The 18,328-nt window shown below is 51.4% G+C and overlaps 2 protein-coding genes across 2 annotated transcripts in view; both read right to left on the bottom strand.

Annotated features, from left to right (window-relative positions):
- SPECC1L (sperm antigen with calponin homology and coiled-coil domains 1 like) overlaps positions 1–1,848 on the bottom strand; it is a 72,264-nt gene extending 70,416 nt beyond the window's left edge. The window contains exon 1 of the mRNA XM_082325388.1: positions 1,797–1,848. The gene's annotated coding sequence lies outside the window, so the exon portion shown is untranslated. The remainder of the gene's footprint in view (positions 1–1,796) is intronic.
- Positions 1,849–10,722: 8,874 nt separating this feature from the next.
- The window catches only part of BCR (BCR activator of RhoGEF and GTPase), a 99,521-nt gene continuing 91,915 nt past the window's right edge, over positions 10,723–18,328 (bottom strand). The window contains exons 17-23 of the mRNA XM_082325046.1: positions 17,860–17,919; positions 17,631–17,740; positions 16,650–16,789; positions 15,016–15,150; positions 14,318–14,423; positions 13,105–13,267; positions 10,723–12,346 (exon numbers count right to left, since the gene is read on the bottom strand). Of these exons, the coding sequence (XP_082181172.1) occupies positions 12,257–12,346; positions 13,105–13,267; positions 14,318–14,423; positions 15,016–15,150; positions 16,650–16,789; positions 17,631–17,740; positions 17,860–17,919 (804 nt within the window). The 3' untranslated portion in view covers positions 10,723–12,256. The remainder of the gene's footprint in view (positions 12,347–13,104; positions 13,268–14,317; positions 14,424–15,015; positions 15,151–16,649; positions 16,790–17,630; positions 17,741–17,859; positions 17,920–18,328) is intronic.

The following is an 18,328-nucleotide window of genomic DNA, read 5'->3' as shown; positions in this document are numbered from 1 at the left end:
AGGGGAAATACCGCAGAGCTGGTAAGCTGCAAAACACAATGAAAGGTATGGTCCACGAGAACTGGAAATCCCTGCGCAGAGGTTTGCCCACTGTGACATTCTACCACCACCAAACTTCAATAAAACAGTCCTTCATACTACTAAAGAGAGAACACAGATCTTTGTTGATGATCACACCAAAATCCAGGCCAACGAACAGCTCTGTGACTTGAGCAGATAAAAGAACTGGGAAATGCGGACTGCAGCGTTTACCTAGATGGCACTGTATTTGACAGAAATGGTACAATAAGTTAAAAAGATTTGAGATGTTTTGTTCCCCGCAATTATGTATTGTATTCGATACAGAAAGAAAAATAGACATGGGGCTTCAGACCCATACAAAACCATCTGAAAAATCAAGTTTTCTTTCCTCTTATTTCACATGCTCTACAAGCCTAGAATCTGATTTTTCCATGAGCTGAAAATTAAGCGGCAGCGTTACAAGAAACCACTCCCATCTTGGTTTCTCAATTTTAATCTCAGACTGTTTGCAATGACCTGCTCTTTTCATTTTTGTTATCTACTACCTAACACCAACCAACTAGGCTGGAGGGGGCAGGAGAAATTGTACCCCTGAGCTACTGCAGAACTGTATTATGATCCACAGAGTGTTAAAAGCAACCACTGGCTTTAGTTCGCCTACATTTCAGCAGCCAAAGTCCATACCATTAATTAAGCAGGAAGCAGTAACAGAAGGTTTATGTTTGCTTTTGGGGTGAGTAGAGCTTGCACAGACTGCGTCCTTCGACAGAACCTACGGCTCCTCAGAACACTTTTCACCAAGCGGAACCATTTACAAGACAAATTTTCTGCTACAAAAGAGCTCTGTTTTCCAGATCCTAGCGCAGACAGGCACTTCACGCAATCACGGGCGGTGAGATGCCGTTGTGGAGAGAAGCGTGCAGTTTGCTGAGCATCAGCACTGCGTTGTGTTTCTCTCCGAGGACGCAGAGCACAGAGGACTCAGAACCGGCTGCCGGCCCTCTCATCTGGGCCCGGCTATAGGCACCTGCTCTCCTCCATCCCGGGCACCACCAGCCCGCACAAGGCGCGCAAGGAGGGGTACTGTGAAACACGGGAAGGCAGACGGCAGGCACAAAACAGCAACTTGTGGGATCTTTCAGCTATAAAAATGCAGAAAAGCGGCACTCCAGACGAGCGCGAGAGCAGAACCCAGACAAAGGTGCCCGCCGCGGCGCAGCACGCCGCCCTCCCCTCGGGGAGCCCCGCAGCTCCCCGCCGCCCCGCCGCAGGAACCAGCCGGCGGCGCCAAACCAACGGTTTCCCCGCGGGCTGCGAACGGGGGCCGGCCCCGCTGCCCGGGAACGGCGAAGCCCCCGTTACCTCACCGCCCCCCGGGCGAGCCGGCCTCCCGCGGGGCAGCCGGGCGGCTCTCGCCGGCGGCGCGGCGAAGGGACGGACACAAAATGGGTGACAGGGACGGCGGGGGGGGGGGGGGGGGGGGCGCTGAGGCGCGGGGGAGCCGAGGCGGGAGCGGGGCGGCTGTCACCGCCGCGGCCGGGCGGGAGGGAGGCGGCGCGGCGCGGGGGAGCTGACAGCGCGGCCGGCGGCCCCCGGGGGCACCGCCGGTGCGGAGGAGACCGAGCCCGGGGGCGGGCGGCGCGGGAGGGGGCGCCCCGCGGCGGTGAGGCGCTGCGGCCGGCGGGAGCCCGGGACACGGGCCTTGCCGGGGCCTGCGCGGCCGCGGGCGACCCCCGGGCGGGCGGGCGGGGGCCGGGGCCGGGCTGGGCGCTTACCGGGCAGCCGCCTCCTTCCCGCTTCGTCGCGGCGCGGCCCGCGTCTCGGGGGGCCTCGGGGGACCGCGCCGGGCCGGGCCGGGCCGCGCGCGCCGCCGGCGGGAGGGGGAGGGGGCGCGGAGGGGCGCGCGGGGATGGCAGGGACCCCTGCGCCCGCCCCGCCCCGCCCCTCCCGCACTGCGCACGCGCCGGGCCCCCCGCGGGCCAACCCCGCGCCGAGGGGCGGGGGGGGGGGGCCTGGCGGCGCACGCGCCGTCCCTCGCGCGCCCCTCCCGCAGGGGGGCGTGGCCGGGCCGCGCGCCTCGCGCCGCGCCGCACCTGAGGGCGAGAGGGCGGCGGCGGCGGCGGGAGCGGCCCCGCGGGGGGAGGCGGCGGCGGCGGCGGCCCCGGCCCTGCCTGCGGGGTGGCGGCCGGGAAGCCGCCGGCCAGGCGGCGCGGGGGCTCTGCCCGCCCTGGCTGCGGCGGCGCTGAGGGGGCAGCGCTGCCCCGCGGCTGAGGCGGGGCGGGGCGATGGCGGCGGCCCGCGGCCGAGGCCTGGGTCTCGCTCTGGTAATAAAGCATCCCGTTTTTTCCCTCTGGACTAAACCCGCGGGCTTTCAGCCCCGGAGGAGCCTTGAGGAGGGAGCCCGCGGTGCGGCAGAGCCCCCGGGGCCGGGGCTGCGCACGGCCTTCAGCGGCGCCGGCGGGGCCGGGGGTGCCGAAGCCCCTGCGCGCGCCGCACGGCACTACGTTAATTAGAGCTTTTCATTTGAGCGAGCCGTAAGTAACGGCACTTGAAATGTGGCAGAGAACAGCTTTGGCTTCTTAGGTTGCAAGGACGGCGTGAGCTTTCAGGCGTTCGGCGCCGTTTGAAGGACTGCACCGAGCGGTGCAGCCCGTCGTTGTTACGCAGGACGTATGACGTCATGAATAACGAGCACCTGCAGTTGATAAAGGCCAGTTGCAGTCGCGGTGCTCCGTGGGGGGTGCAGCAGAGCCTGGCTCACGGGCGCTGCTGGAAGGTGCTCTGAGGACAGCAACTAGGAAAGGTGCTGGTTTGACGGATCCCCGAGAAAGTTTCCCCGTCGGGGTTTGTGCGTAGCGCAGAGCGCGGGTTAAAGGCTCCCTCCCCACAGCAATTCAGCTGCTTGAGCGAACGAAAGGCTTCTGTCTCAGACTGCGTTGCCGCCTCTCCCTTGAGGTGCTCTGCGTCCTAGAATTCGTAGGGCTGCAGGGTGGCGAGGGCGCGTGTGACTTACAGTCCCCTCGTTATCTTGGGTGACATTTAATTTTTAATATTGTAAATGAAAGTAAACGATCCCTAGATTTTATCAGAGTTCCTTTTAAAACTGAGAGGATGTATGCTTCCAGATGTTGCAACGTAGTTGGATTTACATTGTGGGGAAAATCTACTATTTCTGTGTCTTGTGAAGTCAGTCATTGTATCGAGATGCCCTTCCCGATCCATTTCCCTGTCAGCCTGCCCGTTCTTCGCTGGCAGGGGTTCCCCTGGGAGGCTGCCGCACGGACGCCGTGCACTTGTTTGATGTTGAAAGGCTCCTTTATACTTAAGTAATATTTCTGATGTTTGTTTTCTAACAACGTGACCGACGTCATTCCGCTAGGTTGTCTGATGCATGAAATTGAATGGATTGATTTGTGAATTATCAGTAAAAAACGGCATCTCAGTGACAGACAGCCGCGTCACCTCTGTGTTGGGGACGTGAGAAATGCCTGCATTTGTTGCGTACGACGTATTGCTCACGGTAGCCCACAAAGGGGCTCTGCTTTCTGTTTTCTAGCAGGAAAACAGCGCAGTGAGTTAACGAAGGAGCGCTAGCTGGCAGCGCGTGTGGCTGGTATCCTGGCTCAGGAACTGAAAAGGTCACTGGAAAAAACCTATATAGCATTGCAGCATCGTATCCTGTGAGGTGTGCAAGAGCGGTTCAGCCGTCTGCTAGGAAAGCTTTCTCACTGTGGTTGTGTTCTGGACGAGGCTGCCCGAGAGAAGTACAGATCTGCGCAGCCGGAGGCCTCTGCCAGAGAGCCGGCGCGGGTGCGGGGCGGCCCGCGGGCCGGGGAGGCGGGCAGGCATGGCTGACCCTGGCTCAGCCCGCGGGCTGCCGGGCGGCCGCCGCCTCGGGGCCGCCTCTCCGGGCCTCGGAACGGCGGCGAGGGCTGCCTGGGAGACGAGAAGGCACCTGTGCGGGGGGCTGCGCAGCAATTTGCAGGGAACATCCGTGGGTATTGCGCACTCGCATGTTCTTTCTCACCCGGCTCCAGCCTTCGGTTCCGTTCGTTCTTTCTGGTTACGGGGAAGCGGCGTACCGTCAGCGCGCACCGGCTGAACCTGCACACGCTCGCCATTCCCCGCGAGCAGCGGCCGTGCGGCTCGCCCAGGGTCTGCGGGCGCTGCGAAGCGCCAGCCGGGCAGTCAGCGAAGGGCTTGACGCGGCAGCAGCGCGGCTGCGAGCAGGGGGCCCGGTGCGGGACGCGACGCCTGCCGGGCTCGCCCGGGGGCATGCCGGTACCCTTCAGCGGGGCCGCCCTGCCAAGGCAGGCTTTCTGACGGAGCGAGAACCCTTTTGCAGAAGAATCCCACATTGACGTCATCTGAAAACTGTTTTGGAAATATTTTATATTAGAGATACACCAGTGGTAGGAAGTATGGGAAATAGTCATTGGGTTTCCCCTTCTTTTCCCAATTCAGGGGTAAGCACGATACCTTTTTTTCTTGACCTGCATCTCATTTCAGTGTCGCTTTAAACACTGTACAGTCAGCCACGCTGTCCTCTGCTTTGGAGACTGCCACGGAGACGTGTCATCTTTGCGATCCACACCGAAGGGAAATCGGCTAGAGAGCTTTCAAGCAGGTGTCCTTTTATTATAGAGAGGTTTATATACTATATTAAATTTGGACTATATTAGAACATAAATGTACTTCAGTAACATTAATAATTTAAATAATATTTGATTTAAATAAAGGACCAGGAGAACGTGATTTAAGTAACTGATTGAATTTCCACACTGCTTCCTAGGAAAAGCACTCGTTTCACGCCGTGTTTGAGGAACGAGAGGCCAGAGCCGGTCCCTCAGCAAACCTGTGCCTACCGCTGACGCCTCTGCACACAGACGGGGGCGGCGATGGCCGAGGCTGCCTGCGTCTTGGAGCAGCGCTCCTCCAGGATTAACAGAGCTGGAAATGCGCTGGTTTGCTCAGCGGCTGCTCTGCCTCACACGGAAACTATTTCCACACGTTAGAGTTGTTTCAGTCTGTAATTCAGCCATGACCCTGTGCCAGCCTCTAGATTTTAAGTGATAGAGCTTTTACCTTGTCAAACATGAAATAGCTCTTGCGTGAAACACCAGGGTTAAATTCCGTACCACCAGCAAACTCGATTGAATGCAATTCACGCATAACACAGGCCCGGTTTTGAGTTAAGTAAGACCAAACGAACGTGACAAACATAGATACAGGAGATTTTATTTAACATTGTGTACAAAGAAAGGCTACAAATGCCTTAGACCTTTTTCCCCCAAATACAGTTTTTGGATCCCTTCTTCATACCACTTTTCTCAGAAAATTAAAAAAAACAAAGCCAGAATGTCAGTTTTCCCCCCCTTTTTCCCTTTCCTTCCCCCCCTCTCTTTGGGCCTAAACTGAGAGATGTTTAGCAGTACAGGTTCAACACCTGTCAGTATCGAACCGTTAGGCTTAGGTTTTCTTTTCCAAAACCGGAGCGCCGTGAGATACCGAAGCACTAGCAACAGCAGGACAGAACGTCGGAAGCTGACTCCCTAACGTGGTAGTGTTAAAACAACGCCAACGATATTAACTCTGACGAAACCCAAAATTATCCAAACAATAACAAGTTGTTTGTCTTCGACACCTGATAATTTAGCACTAATTATATAATTTAATTGTATTTATATTTAAATAAATAGTCTTAGCTCCTTTCCTTGGAGTTCTTCACGGATTATAAACACTTTAATACTAGCGATAAGAACAAACTGCACAACTTACATAGGCAAGAGAAGGCTTCGTTGTATTTTTTTTGCTGGACAGACACAGAAGGGACAGCATTTCACAGTGTCCTGCCGCGAGATCCCGTCTGAATTCCCCGTTTCCTTGCGGTGGTGCTCAGCCACCCAACACAACGCTTCCCTCCCCTCTTTTTGCTGCCTTGGTGATCCCTTTCAGTACCGATGTCCCGGCTCCTGCCACAGCTGTCCCTGCGTAGCTGAGCGTTATCCAGGGATCCGCAAGTTTTGTACCTAACCGCGATGCCCAAGCCAAGGTTTCCCTTAGGCCGTGAGAAGCGGTGAAGGCGGAGTAGAAGAGGCTGTTGTGCAGAAGCGGCCTTTTGCCGCGGCAGCGTTCCCATCACCGCCTGGTACGTGTGAAATCGTTTTTAGATACGGATCAGTTTTCAGATGAGTATTTGCATAATCCCTAGTTAGCGTCGTCCCAGTTTCTCCCCAAATGGAACTAAACGGGAGGAAATCCGAGCTGCTCTCCGTAGATTGCTGCGTCTCTCCCCGCAGCTCCCTCCCGGGCCTGGCTCGGCGCGCCGCGGGGCCGACGCGAGCCTCGGAGGGGCAGGCCGGCTGCTCGCGGGGGGGCTCTGCCCGCTGCGGTCCTCGCCCTGGGTCGCCGCAGAAAGCTGCCGTCTCCTCCCCCCAGGCGGGACGCTGGTGCGCACCCAAGGCTGCCCTTCCGTGCGTCCAGGGGCGTAAAACAGCCCTGCCACAGAACTCATTCTGCACCTCGGAGGAGTGGTTCATCTGTGGGAGGCCTTGGGTTCTCGGAACATCTTACCACCGGGGAGAACGACCAACAGTTACACGAACAAAAGCTCTAGTGGAAAATTAAAAAGAAATAAAAGTTTTCTCCGCTCTGATGGCCCACTTTGGAGAAGAGGACTTGAACGTGACTGCAGCGAAGGCAAAGCAGTAGAGCCAACGCTTCTCTGGGCTGGGGGCTCGATCGCGCTCGTTCCCGAGCCCGCCCGAGCAGGTGTAGGCAACAGACCCTTGCGGCTGGCAGGGCGGGCCCACGCGAGCCCAGGGCTTCGCAGCACCCGCTCCGTTCCGCACCAGCAGACTGGAAATAGCGTAGTTCTCTCCAGGGACGGCTCTGCTGCCAACCGAACCTCCCGCTGCGGTCGCTCCCACAGCGCAGAGCGAGGTGAAGTGGTTGCTGTTGGAAAAGGGGGGGTCTGTACTGAAAGGCGGGACAGGGCAGCGGGAGGTGAATGAGGTGGCTCACCTGCACGTCTGTACAACCCTCTCCTGCCATTCCACCCTGAGGTGGTAACACAAGGAGGCGCGACAGCGGAAGCAAACTAGGTCATTTAATGCTTTTCTAATTCTTGGCAATAGCGTTTATGTATTTGCTTGACCGGGGGAAAGGCCTAAATCTCGCGATACGGCCAGGGAGGGGGAGACGTGCGCTCAGGTTTGCTTCGGTCCCGCTGTTTCAGCCGTTTCGTCGTTACAGCACCTTGTGGCATTTAATCCTTGCAGCCCAGAAGCAGGCTTTCAGCCCAAACAACGGGCTGACTTTCTGGTTCTGCTCGCCTTTTCCTTCTTTGCGGTGGCGTTGCGCCTGGGTAACGCACGGAGGCTACTGCTCCTGCTGCCGCGGGGCTGGGGAGGTAGCGAGCAAGCGATAAGCTCGGCTTTCCTAGCGCTGAACTGTGAATCTTCAGTAGCAAGCCAGAGGGGCTGCAGCACATCAGAAGTGGGAGGCTGGAGCAGCTAAACGCCTGGCGTTCCTGTAGGGATGTTTATTTACTGGCAAGACAGTCTGCTCGTGTCATCCGGGGCGCAAGCTGCCTTCCGTAACGTGAGATGAGGACTGCTCCGTACTTCCAGGCCACGCGATCGAGTGATTCCTATTTACGCCTCTCTCTCCCATTCGTGTTACTTTTCTGCCCTAAAACCTTGCTAAGGAATAAGCACTAACTGCAGGGGCTCCCTTTAGAGCTTCTCTCGGGTTTAAGGGCGATCCCTGTATTTAATGCTCGTCGGTGGTTTCGTCCCGGCTCGGAAGGGAGGCCTGCCAGTGCTCGCAGGCTCCGGCATCAGCGGCACACAGCCCGTGTTGCGGGAAGTGAACGGTATCGGACTTATTTTTCCGAGAACAGTACTATGGCAGCCTTAGCCAAGTTTACAAAGGAAAACATACCTGGACTACAAATTTAAGAGGGAATAAACAAGTAACTCACTAACTACACCAAGAATTTGGTCAATTTGATTGTTATCTACTTAGGAATTGCCCTTTCAGAGTTTTCTTCTTCAAGGCACAGAAGCAAATCCCATAAATCTAGCATGAACGTACTGGTCTTCTGTTACTGCGAGTCCCCGTCTTCCTGAATTCAAGTGAAAAGAGAAAGGGTGGGGGGGTTTCTTAAAACATATCCCATTTCTTACTAAAATTCCCATAAGAAGGCGGCCACATCCGATGATGTTATCCCCGCGCATGACCAAGCACTGAAACAACAGGATTAACAGTGAGGAATCGGAGAGGGTTGGGTTTTGCCATCAGATTTTAAGAGCCATGTTGGTCAATTTACATTTTATACATACGTGAAAGAATGGCACATTAAGATAAATGAACACATTGCGGTGCCTTCCAGTGTTACAAGGGCGACAAACAAATTTGGAGATCCATGTATGCTTTAAAGAACAGTACATTTGTTTAAATAAACTCCTAGAAAACTAACATTAACAACCATAAAACAGATTTTTAAACAGGTAAAATGAATAAACCGTAAAAATACTGCATCTCCCACAGACACTCTGTGGGCCCACCCCCCGCGGCCAAGGAAGAGCTGCCGCTCTGCCGCCTCGGGTGCAGGCCGGCGGCCGCCCGCGAGCGCTTTGCCCTTAGCTGATACACTGAAAAATAGCAGCATTCAAATACAGCCTGGGACAGCTCAGCTCCTACCTCAACTTGTTAAAGTCGTGCAAGAATAAAGAACACCAGCGGCGCTTTAACGGCTGTGTTTCAATTTGGTTTCAGAGGCTCCCCTCCCGTGCAAAGCACACAAACGCAAAGCCAAAACGGATCTAGTCCCTGTTAGTTCTTGTCCATCCTTGAAAACTTTTCCCAGTTTGCTTTGCTTTACTTTTAAAATTTTACTTAAGAACCTATTCGGTGTTAAAAAAAAAAAATCCACGAGAATTTTAAAATAGTTTCTAAATGCCAGGAAACTGATGCCTATGCCTCTCCTTAAGCTGAAGATACACAGACTGCCCTCATCACCTGAATTTCTTCAGGCGAAAGCTTTAACGTTTCCGATTCCTGTTACTGAAAGCGACATTTTTAGAAAGGTCTCTCCCATGCACTAAAACCGAGAGCGCGTAAACTCCCAGCGCACACGTAAAAGGTAACTTTGCTGGTCTGCCCCCAGGCTGCGTACGTGGCACCTTTCCGACAGAGACAACGGAAGAGTTCGGGTTTCTGACACAACTCGCGAGGGAATACGTAAGAGCAGAAATCCGGCGGCCTCCTCTACAGCCAAGTGTCACAATTCCCTTTTTGTTTAAGTATGGTAAGGCTTATTAAAAAAATAACAAAGTTAAAAAAAAAAACCAAACCAAACAAAAAAACCCCAACCAACATCCCTGGGAAAAGAACATAAAAGCCTTTTGGAAATATTTCTGAAAACGTAAGACTGTTTGAAAAAACTTAATTGCAAAACGAAAGGAAATTCAAGAAATCAACTCTCGTATTTCAAATCAGTCCACGATCTCATCGGCAGCAATAAGATGCGCTATCTTTTCCAGCCCAAAATTACCAGCTTTGGGGAAAACATATTCATACTTAACAGAAATAATTAACGGGTTAAGTTAAATTAATTTTTTTTCCCTGATCCACATGCCTGCATGTTAGATAACGTTACATTAGAACCGAGCATTATAGAGAGAGACTAAAAGCGACAACCTGTACCAGTAACCAAAGCAAAAGCCGTTTTCTCACGGTTACATACTATAGATCAGTCCTTTAACATTAACGTCCTGTATAAATAAAAATAAAAAAGTTGGGCAAACGTAAATTGGCACAGTCGTTAGGGTATTGCTTTCCAGTTCCACCGCTGCGCAGCGCGGCCCCAGGCCCCGCGCGCCGGGGGATCGGCGGGGGGATCCTTCCCAAGGAAGCCGCCAGCGGCGCCGCCGCCTCCGGCGGACCCGAGGCGAGGACGGCGTCGGAACCGCGCCGCGCCAACGGGAGCGAATGCATAGAAACAAAACCGGAGAGGGGGGTTCACTGGTCTGCGTGACTTTTCTTAAGTCAATGTTTTTCAGGATTGTGACTAAGTTTTACCTTCAAAAAGGCAACAAAATAAAATAAAAATCAAAATCTTAAGCCTTCAAGTTTCCTTGCCTTCATTCCCTCCCTCCCCCAAAAAAGCACCTCCTACTATAAACACTTTTCCTGTTTCACGGGTTCAGAAGTTGGAATGTAGTGGAAATACATACAAGAGAGAAGGAATTTCTAGTTGTACATTACATTACAAAGAGGTTTGCTCCCAGACCTAAGGAGGGAGGGATACTAAGCAATATTAAATTCCTATAAGAATCCTTACAAAGCATGCAAAATACTGATATACTCACAAAATGGGAATTTATATTGGTTCCTTTCTGAATTTGCAACTTCACAGTACAATAATTTCTAATATGCAGCAGTCAGAATTACAGTGACTACAAAATCATTTCCCTTTAATTTTTTTCTTTCCATTTGTTTGAACAACTCCTTTGTTGGGTGGTTTTTTTTTTTTCATTTTAATTGAGAGGTTGCAGATCACCCGTCAGAAAATGTGGAATTCAGCATGAGAGGGGTTGCTTGCTTTCTCGTATCTCCCCTCCGATGCTGCTGACAACCCAGCCCTACCAATCTTCCAAAATCTGTCCCTCCCTCCCCTTCCCACGCCGACTCCTCCCCTGGTCTCCAAGCTGGACTTTGCTCCTCGCCAGGATGCTGATGGACGGACGCCTACGCAGATGCTGCGGAACGGGGTGGGAAGCGAGGGGGCCGAGCAGCCGGTGGCAACGAGCCCCCGACGTTCGGCACAGCGGCTGCCCCGCCAGGACGCTGCGCGGGATGCCCGCGCCCCGCTCCGCGTTCAGCTCCCCCGGCAAACGCCGCTGCCTCCGCACCGCCGCAGCCCCTCTGGCCTCGACCGATGGCGGCGGGGACTTGCCCAGACCTCCTGCACTGCTTACATAGCTCCGCAGAAATTTCTTCACTGCTCTCATTTAAACCGGGGTTGGAATTTCGGGAGAACACACAATGCATGCTACTCGCTGGATTGTCCATGAAGTACATTCTGACACGTTTTATCAAAGTATTTGTATCTATCAGAAAAAAGACTCCTGTAGAAGCAATGTACAAAGCTTCCCAAAATTCAAGTATCAAAAAAAAGATGTTCTGATAAAAGTTTGGAGTAAGCAGCCAGCCGAACTTCTAGCCATTGATTTTTTTTTTTTTTTTGGGCCACAAATGCGTCAATTATTTTTGCAGTGATAACATCTTTTCTTTGGAGTGCTGGGAATTAACGGTCTTCCCAATTAATTTTCATTAAGTTTGGTGGGATCTAAGGAATTTAGCAATCCTGTCTGAATGTTGCCCCTGCTTTTATATGCAAACAAACAGAATCACAACCAGAATCACTGACTCGAATCCTCCCTGCCTCTCTTCGCTTGGCTGTATTTATTTCTAGCGTAACATCATTGGGTCTGGCTCCCTTAACCCAAGAACCCCATCAGAAGTGCAACACAGGCCGGAGCAGGGCATCTCCTTCCCCAGGGCTGCAGAAACATCTGCAGGGGAAGGGGTGGGCGAGACAAAAAACCCAAACAAAAACCCCACACAAAGCCACCGTTCCAGTTGTACGCAAAACCGTTTCATTTCTTCAGAACCCTGTTCAGATCAAGACTTGAACCTCTGAGGAGGGAACCTCAGACCCCAGACCCTTCCCTGCTCCGCTCCTCTTGCAAAGCGATGCTATTTCTGCGGCCTAGAACAGTACTTTAAAAACAGCAGTTATTAAAGACACGGTTGTGATATATCCTTTAACGGCCCCTCACCCAAAAAGGGGTACCCTATCAAGTGGTCCAGTAGAAATCTTGACATTTCTTTCTGATAAATTAAATCCATAAAATAAGGAATACCTTCTGTCACATTCCCAACAAGAATAATAGCCACACCGCGGTGCGTTTGTTCAAGTGTCTATTGCTCCTTCTAGTGGAGATCCCGCAGAGCTCCACTCCAGTTCGGTTCTGGTCCTCAAAAGCAGAGTTTTGTCCTTTCCCCTCGGCTTGCCTCGGGCTAACGAAGAGAAGCGCTGCGGGCCGTAACTCCCCAGGGCAGGAACGGGCCAGTAATGTCTGAAGAAACACCGGGCGTCTTTTTCTCAGGTGTGGCAGGTTCCTGCCGAGAGCAGTTTTGTGTGTCCTGTTGGTGTCACAGGCACCTACACCTCTGTGGAAAAGAGAATGCTTTGCCGCTTGCTGTCCGGGGTAGGGATAGTCTCTAGCTGCAGGAAGTACAGAAGAACTTGGACCTGGAAAGAGAAAGAAAGAGGTGATGACAGAGCTCGGTTAACGCATTCTCATCCTGGCCCTCTGGGCATCGGCAGGCATGCCTACAGCTCTCTCCGCAGGAACATCCTGCAGTTATCTGTTTGGTGTAACACAGCGTGTAACAGCAGGAATATTAAAACTTGCAGTGCTCCAGAGACACTTTTTTTCAGCTTTTAGGGTGTAACAATGGTGCTGGTGTTCCACCGCGCTGAAAAAATCTGACCTGTCGTTTGCCATTACTCAGTCAGGAAAGTACGAACCGGCCTGACCAGCTACCACAGCCTCTGCGCTCGAACTCTCTGCATCGCCTTCAGAAGGCAGCAGCGGCCAAAGAAACCTGCACTCAGCACGCAGTTTTGTTGTGCACGAGCGAAGGTGGTTCCAGCGCTGAGGAGCAGCACGGAAAAGCACTGAAGGCCCTTTCACCCCAGGCGAGCAATACGGCGCTGTGAGACAGCTCTCGAAAAATCCTACTGTGCCCAGCCACGAAGCACACAGGGTTGTGCGCACACCGACATTTTCTCATGAAAAGCTGTGTTAGCACAGATGCAAACTGAACTGCCTGAAGAAACAGAGTTCTACAAACAGTCAAAAATGGCTGTGGAAGGGTAAAGTTGTTTATGTTTCTCAAAAAACCTGTCACGAAACCAGAGAAGGCTGGCTGAACCAGGCCCTCCGAGAGGCTGCGGGTTCCCACACGCTGTCCTCACAAGATTCAATAGCACGTGTAGGATTTTACCTGGGACATGACTTCTAGTGACCAACTATCCGTCATCGTGATAGGCTGGGTGGGGTTAGCAGGGATTTTGCTGTCCTTCTCTGAAGGTCTGAGCAGCGTTGGTCCAAAGACAGTTGCAAGATTATGCAGAGACATCTTATTAACGCTTTCCCTCTCAGCAACCCTGGGAGGAGAAACAATGAACAAGGCAGATCTTTATAAATATCTGAGTTTGGAGGTGTCCTTAAGTAAGAAACCATATTTATTCCTTTTGTAAAAAGCTTTCGATACATTCAACCACTCTCTCTCCCCATGTGCCTAGACGAACTTTACATGTAAGCAACACCTTGATCTGACACAACCACAGTCCCCAGGCACTCTACAGACACGGCTTGAACGTGGGAAAGGGATGCTGCGTGCTGCCCGGACAGACGGAAGGGGGACAGGAATAAGGAATGTTTTCCATCCCAGTTTCATAAATGAGAAACTGAGACACACAGGTTAAAAAAAAAAATGTATCCAAGGGCAGAAAAGTCTGCAGCAGAAACACAAGTAAAACCCAGATTCCCTGGATTTTAATCCAGAACCTCAGTCACAAGATGATCTTTCATCTCTCCAGTGACAGTCTCTGGTATGTACAAAATACATATGTAAATTAACACATGTATTAAGCAAGCTTATTGCATTAGTATCAAACACATGGAAATGCTTTTTCACAGTTACAACCCTATTTACCAAGACACAGACAAGATCAGAAAGACTAGTCTAAGCAAGGAACTGACAGCTCCAGTTAGCCGAAGTGCAAAGCTGGAATTTTTAAAAATATATCATGTTAAGAGTGCAGACACCTTTTGAGACAGGGCTCGCAAGTCCTTAAACATGGCCAAAGCTTCATGACTGATATCAAAACCTTTCCGGATCTTTGTATCCGGATGCAGGTGCAGTTTTGCAGCAATATTGCAGCTGGAGTTTGCATTTGCACTAGATGAGCCCTCAGACTTTTGTTACCCCTTCCCTTCCGTTCTAATCCTTTCAGTACGAGTGGGAATGGGATTCAGGACTTAGTGCCTCACCGAGCGAGTATGAGACAATAGCGATCTGTTCAGCATTCACAGCAAATCAGCAAATGCTGCTTCATTTGTGTGATTCAGCACAAATTCGAGGAAAAGGCTCTTCTTTTCAAAACAATGATGCTTTACGCATTAAATACCTGTCGAAAGGATCCACGTATTACCTTTTTAAATGGTCCAAAAGGAAAAGGAATGTCACAAGGTTGGGTTCTGGAAGCGATAACAATAGATTCAACATACAGCTTTCCTTTGCAACAGGATCTGAAAGTGCTACAAGAGAGAAAATAACAGAACATCACCACAGGCAGTGAAGGAGAATTTGACTGATGGTGTAATTTCCCAAACCAACAAATATGGATGGTCCTGAATGGCCTGTAATTATATCACAGGCTGGAAGGTCAGAGGTGCACATCAATACCCCACAGGATCTCCCTCCTTTATTTCACAGACATGCAGAGAATCCTTTTCTCTCAAGCAGTTCAAGTGCTTTCTGACTTGCAGCCATTACGAGGTTTCTCCCCTGCACCAAGATAAGACAAGGTATATCCCCCGCCAAGCCGAACGGGGCAAACAGCAAGCACAGCCTCAGCAAGCGGGCCGTCATTCTGTTAACCTGTCCTTCAGAAACCTGGGCATTTTTGACATACAGAAAGGCACGGCAATCAGCCATATTCGAGCTCACAGGAAGCTACGTCATTCCAACGCTCATTTCTGAGCTCCATCTCCCTTCCCTAACAGCTTGTTCCAGGCTTCTGTCCAGCATCATAAGCATGGGGTCTGTACTGCGTTAGGAGCAGCCTCCTACAGAGCAGTGTCTTCAACACAGACCCGGTCACCCAGGGTCATTTCTGCCACTACCTACCGATGCCCTCGGCAAAGTTGGGGTACAGCTCGTCTGTGAAGAGGGGCTCGGGCAGCTCCCGAAAGTAGAGCTTCAAAGTGCCGGCAATGGCATTGACGTCCATCTCGCTCATCATCACCGACACGTCCTTGTTATCTGAAAGAGGGAAGAGGGGAGGCAGGGTAAAGAAGCTGCCGGCCTTGCATTCCTTCTTTCTCTTGCTTTGGCTCTCTGTTTATCCTTTGTCTTTGCCCAAATGCTGAGAGTTTTCCTGTTTGCATTCCCCCAGATTAAATGAGCTACCTTTGACAGCTGGGAAGTGCTGCACAGATGACTGCAGCCAGTTTAGAGCTTTAAATCACAGAGGGAACCCCACGCTACCCAGGGTCAGTTATGCTGTGCCAGCGACCTCGGCCTGATCCGGAACAAGACCTGCTTGGCTGTATTTATATGCATTGCAACTTTTGTTAGTGACAACAGTTGTTACTCCAATCCCCTGCCTCTAACAGCTTAGAATAAGGGACTCTGAGGCTGTCTAACTCCCCACTGGGTGTAGCTGAAGTACACAAGCGATTCAGGGCTCACATTTCAGTTTTGTTACTATTAAGAACAACAAAACCACCCCCTTTCCCTAAAACAAACAGACCAGCCAGCAGAGCCAGCGCTGGTTTCATGAAGCTTAGCATAAAACAGCATTTAATATAAATGAAAAAAGTTGTTTTTCAAAATGCGAAACACCCTTACTCGACTAGTGAAGATTCATAAATCAATGGGTTTGGTAGTTTAGGGGGATTGAAAAGAAAACACAAGAAGGAAGAAATTTCACAAAGTAAGTGAAGAAGTGCAGGGAGGGTGAACTTGGGCACCCGGCACCGGCCTCATGACTGCGTGCATCAAAAGGGAGCTTGAGTGGGGCTTGAGCGGTCCTTGGGCCGTCATGTGGAGGCTGGAAGCAGGGCAGAATTTCACATTTTGTACCTCAGCAATTTGGAGGTGTTGCACCTGCCTGATCTTGGATGCCTTTTGGGACACACGTGCCATTCTTTTAAATGCAGCACCAGTAAGGAGCCCTTTTCTGCTCAAGATCAAAGAAAGCTTTACAAAGGTTGGTCAAAATTACCCAATTCTACAATCTGCGCACATCGATCTAGACATAGAGGTAAGAAGAGAACTTGGGAGCCCTGACCACCCAACTCCAGTTTTGTAAACACCCTTCCTAATCAACCTTAGAATTTTTTTTTTTTTTTGCTGGCTTCCCTTCACAAAAGATTCTTAATTTCAAGGACTTCTGTTCATTTGGAGACCTCACAAGAGTGAGGAAATTATGACTTCTGATTGCTGCCGCTTCCCCCGGGGAAGGTGTCTGCCATTTACAAAGACTTGGCCGGGCAGGCAAACCCACCATTTCGTGTCTGCTGGGAAGAATGACAAATGCGTTATTTGGTATAAGGATCCCTCCTGTGCTATGTCTTGGGTTCTATCTGTAGCTGAAGAATATTAATAAAACATGCAGGCAGGGTTAAAATGATTCTCCTTGTGTGAGAATCTCTACCTCTTAACGCTTCTTGGGGAACATAAAAGTAGCACAGCCACCTGACAGGGAGCTCAGGGAGGTTCTCGCAGTGCAAAGGCAAACACCAGACACAAATACTTACTGACATCAAAGGCGGCTTTCAAAGCTTGGATATCGGTTGCAACCCCAGAGACGCGGTAGATGCCCACCTCCTCCATTCCACGCCGCTCTATCTCCTCCACGCACTGGCGCACGATGTAAGGCACCTTCGATCTCTCTCTCCTTAAGAAAGGCAGAGAGGAGAGCTCAGTACAGCCCGCGCCCTCAACGCCTGTTACCCCAGCCAGCCAGGCTGGCCACAACCACCCCATCATGTTGCTGTGCAAACCTCTTCTGGAAAATAGGGTGGGAGAAAGCCTGAGCAGGCAATCAAGACTGAGCCGAAAAACTCCTTTGAAAACTGAAGGGTTTTTTCTGAGTGTCTCGGCCTGGCTTCGGCTGCTCTGCAGCTGCCCTGAGCACTTGAGCTTGCGGCTGGGTGCTGGCACCCCTGGAGCCTGCGACCCCGCGCAGGTAATCAGAGGATTCCCAGGCAGCCCTTGGATGCATAGCAGCACTGTTGCTTTCCAATCAGTGCAATTCCATAGGGAGGAAATACCACACTTCCCAAACTACACAGCAGAACAAACAGGTTTCTTCTGGCAAACGATTCATGACAAAAGATCAGGGGTTAAAATAATACCACAGGATCCAAAGAACTCGAACATTTCCGATTATGGAAAGGAAACATCACTGTTCAGTGGCTCTGGAAATTTGTGACCAAGTCAGCTAACCACAGAGTAAAAGGGCAAGGGGTATTTCCGGAACTCGGAGAAGTGATCGGCTGCAAGTAAACACCCTAGGTTTCACAGCCTGTGTGCACGTTGTTTTTTTCCCTGCAAAAAATGAAGCTCAGAGATGTACAGCATCCCTTCTGCAGCCACAGCCACCTACACTACCACCCAGGTGGAGCAGACTGGACTGACAAATCCCTCCGTGGGTGAAGGCAGGGGCAACCCACTGGCCAGCTGGCTTTCTAAAAAACAATAGGGAGAAACGGGAGAAATGTGACCCATCAGCTCACTTGGTGACAATAGCGATCTTGACCCCAAAAACCCCAGTCTGTTTCCGGGACGGCATCCTTTTCAGGCTGAACTCCCGACTGGTAAACTTCACCGACAGCTTCACTTCAACCTGAATAAAAGAGAACAGCTGTTACATTTCTTTTTTGTTTTAATGCTGCAATGAAGAGCAAAGAAATAAAGCACATAAGAGGTACAGAAGCAGCGCTAACTTCTGTTTTCCGTACTTACTCCATTCATTGAGATGACTGTGCGCTGCCAATCTTTGTCCTGCAACGCCTGTGGGTCCAGCTGAAAAACAGGGAAGTCACCCATGAGCTAGGAACAGACTTTGGAGAAATCAGACAGCCTGAAAGGCTTCTGTAAGTGAGCAGAGCACTGCCACTTTCAACGTGTTATTTCTTTTCCATAGGAAAACACACATTCCCCAATCTCAGGTATCGGGACACTCAGATATGGCGCAGTTCTCTAAGCAGGGCTGATGAGGATTCTCACACATGGAAAAAACAGCAACACGAGTGCAGTGTCTGCTCAACAGCAAAGGGAATCTCAGCAAGCAAAATCAATGTTTGAAAGCCAATAACCCCAGCCTTCAGAGAAAGAGAGCCTGCGTTCATTGCTGCAGCACAACAGGCGTATTAAGACAGCCACGTTTGTCCCATCCCACAGGGCTAGGAGTCAGAAAAGGGGAGGAGAGATT

This window comes from Platalea leucorodia (assembly GCF_965183815.1).
Source record: "Platalea leucorodia genome assembly, chromosome: 12".
Classification (NCBI taxonomy): domain Eukaryota; kingdom Metazoa; phylum Chordata; class Aves; order Pelecaniformes; family Threskiornithidae; genus Platalea; species Platalea leucorodia.
This window is presented reverse-complemented; position numbering and strand designations above follow the sequence as displayed.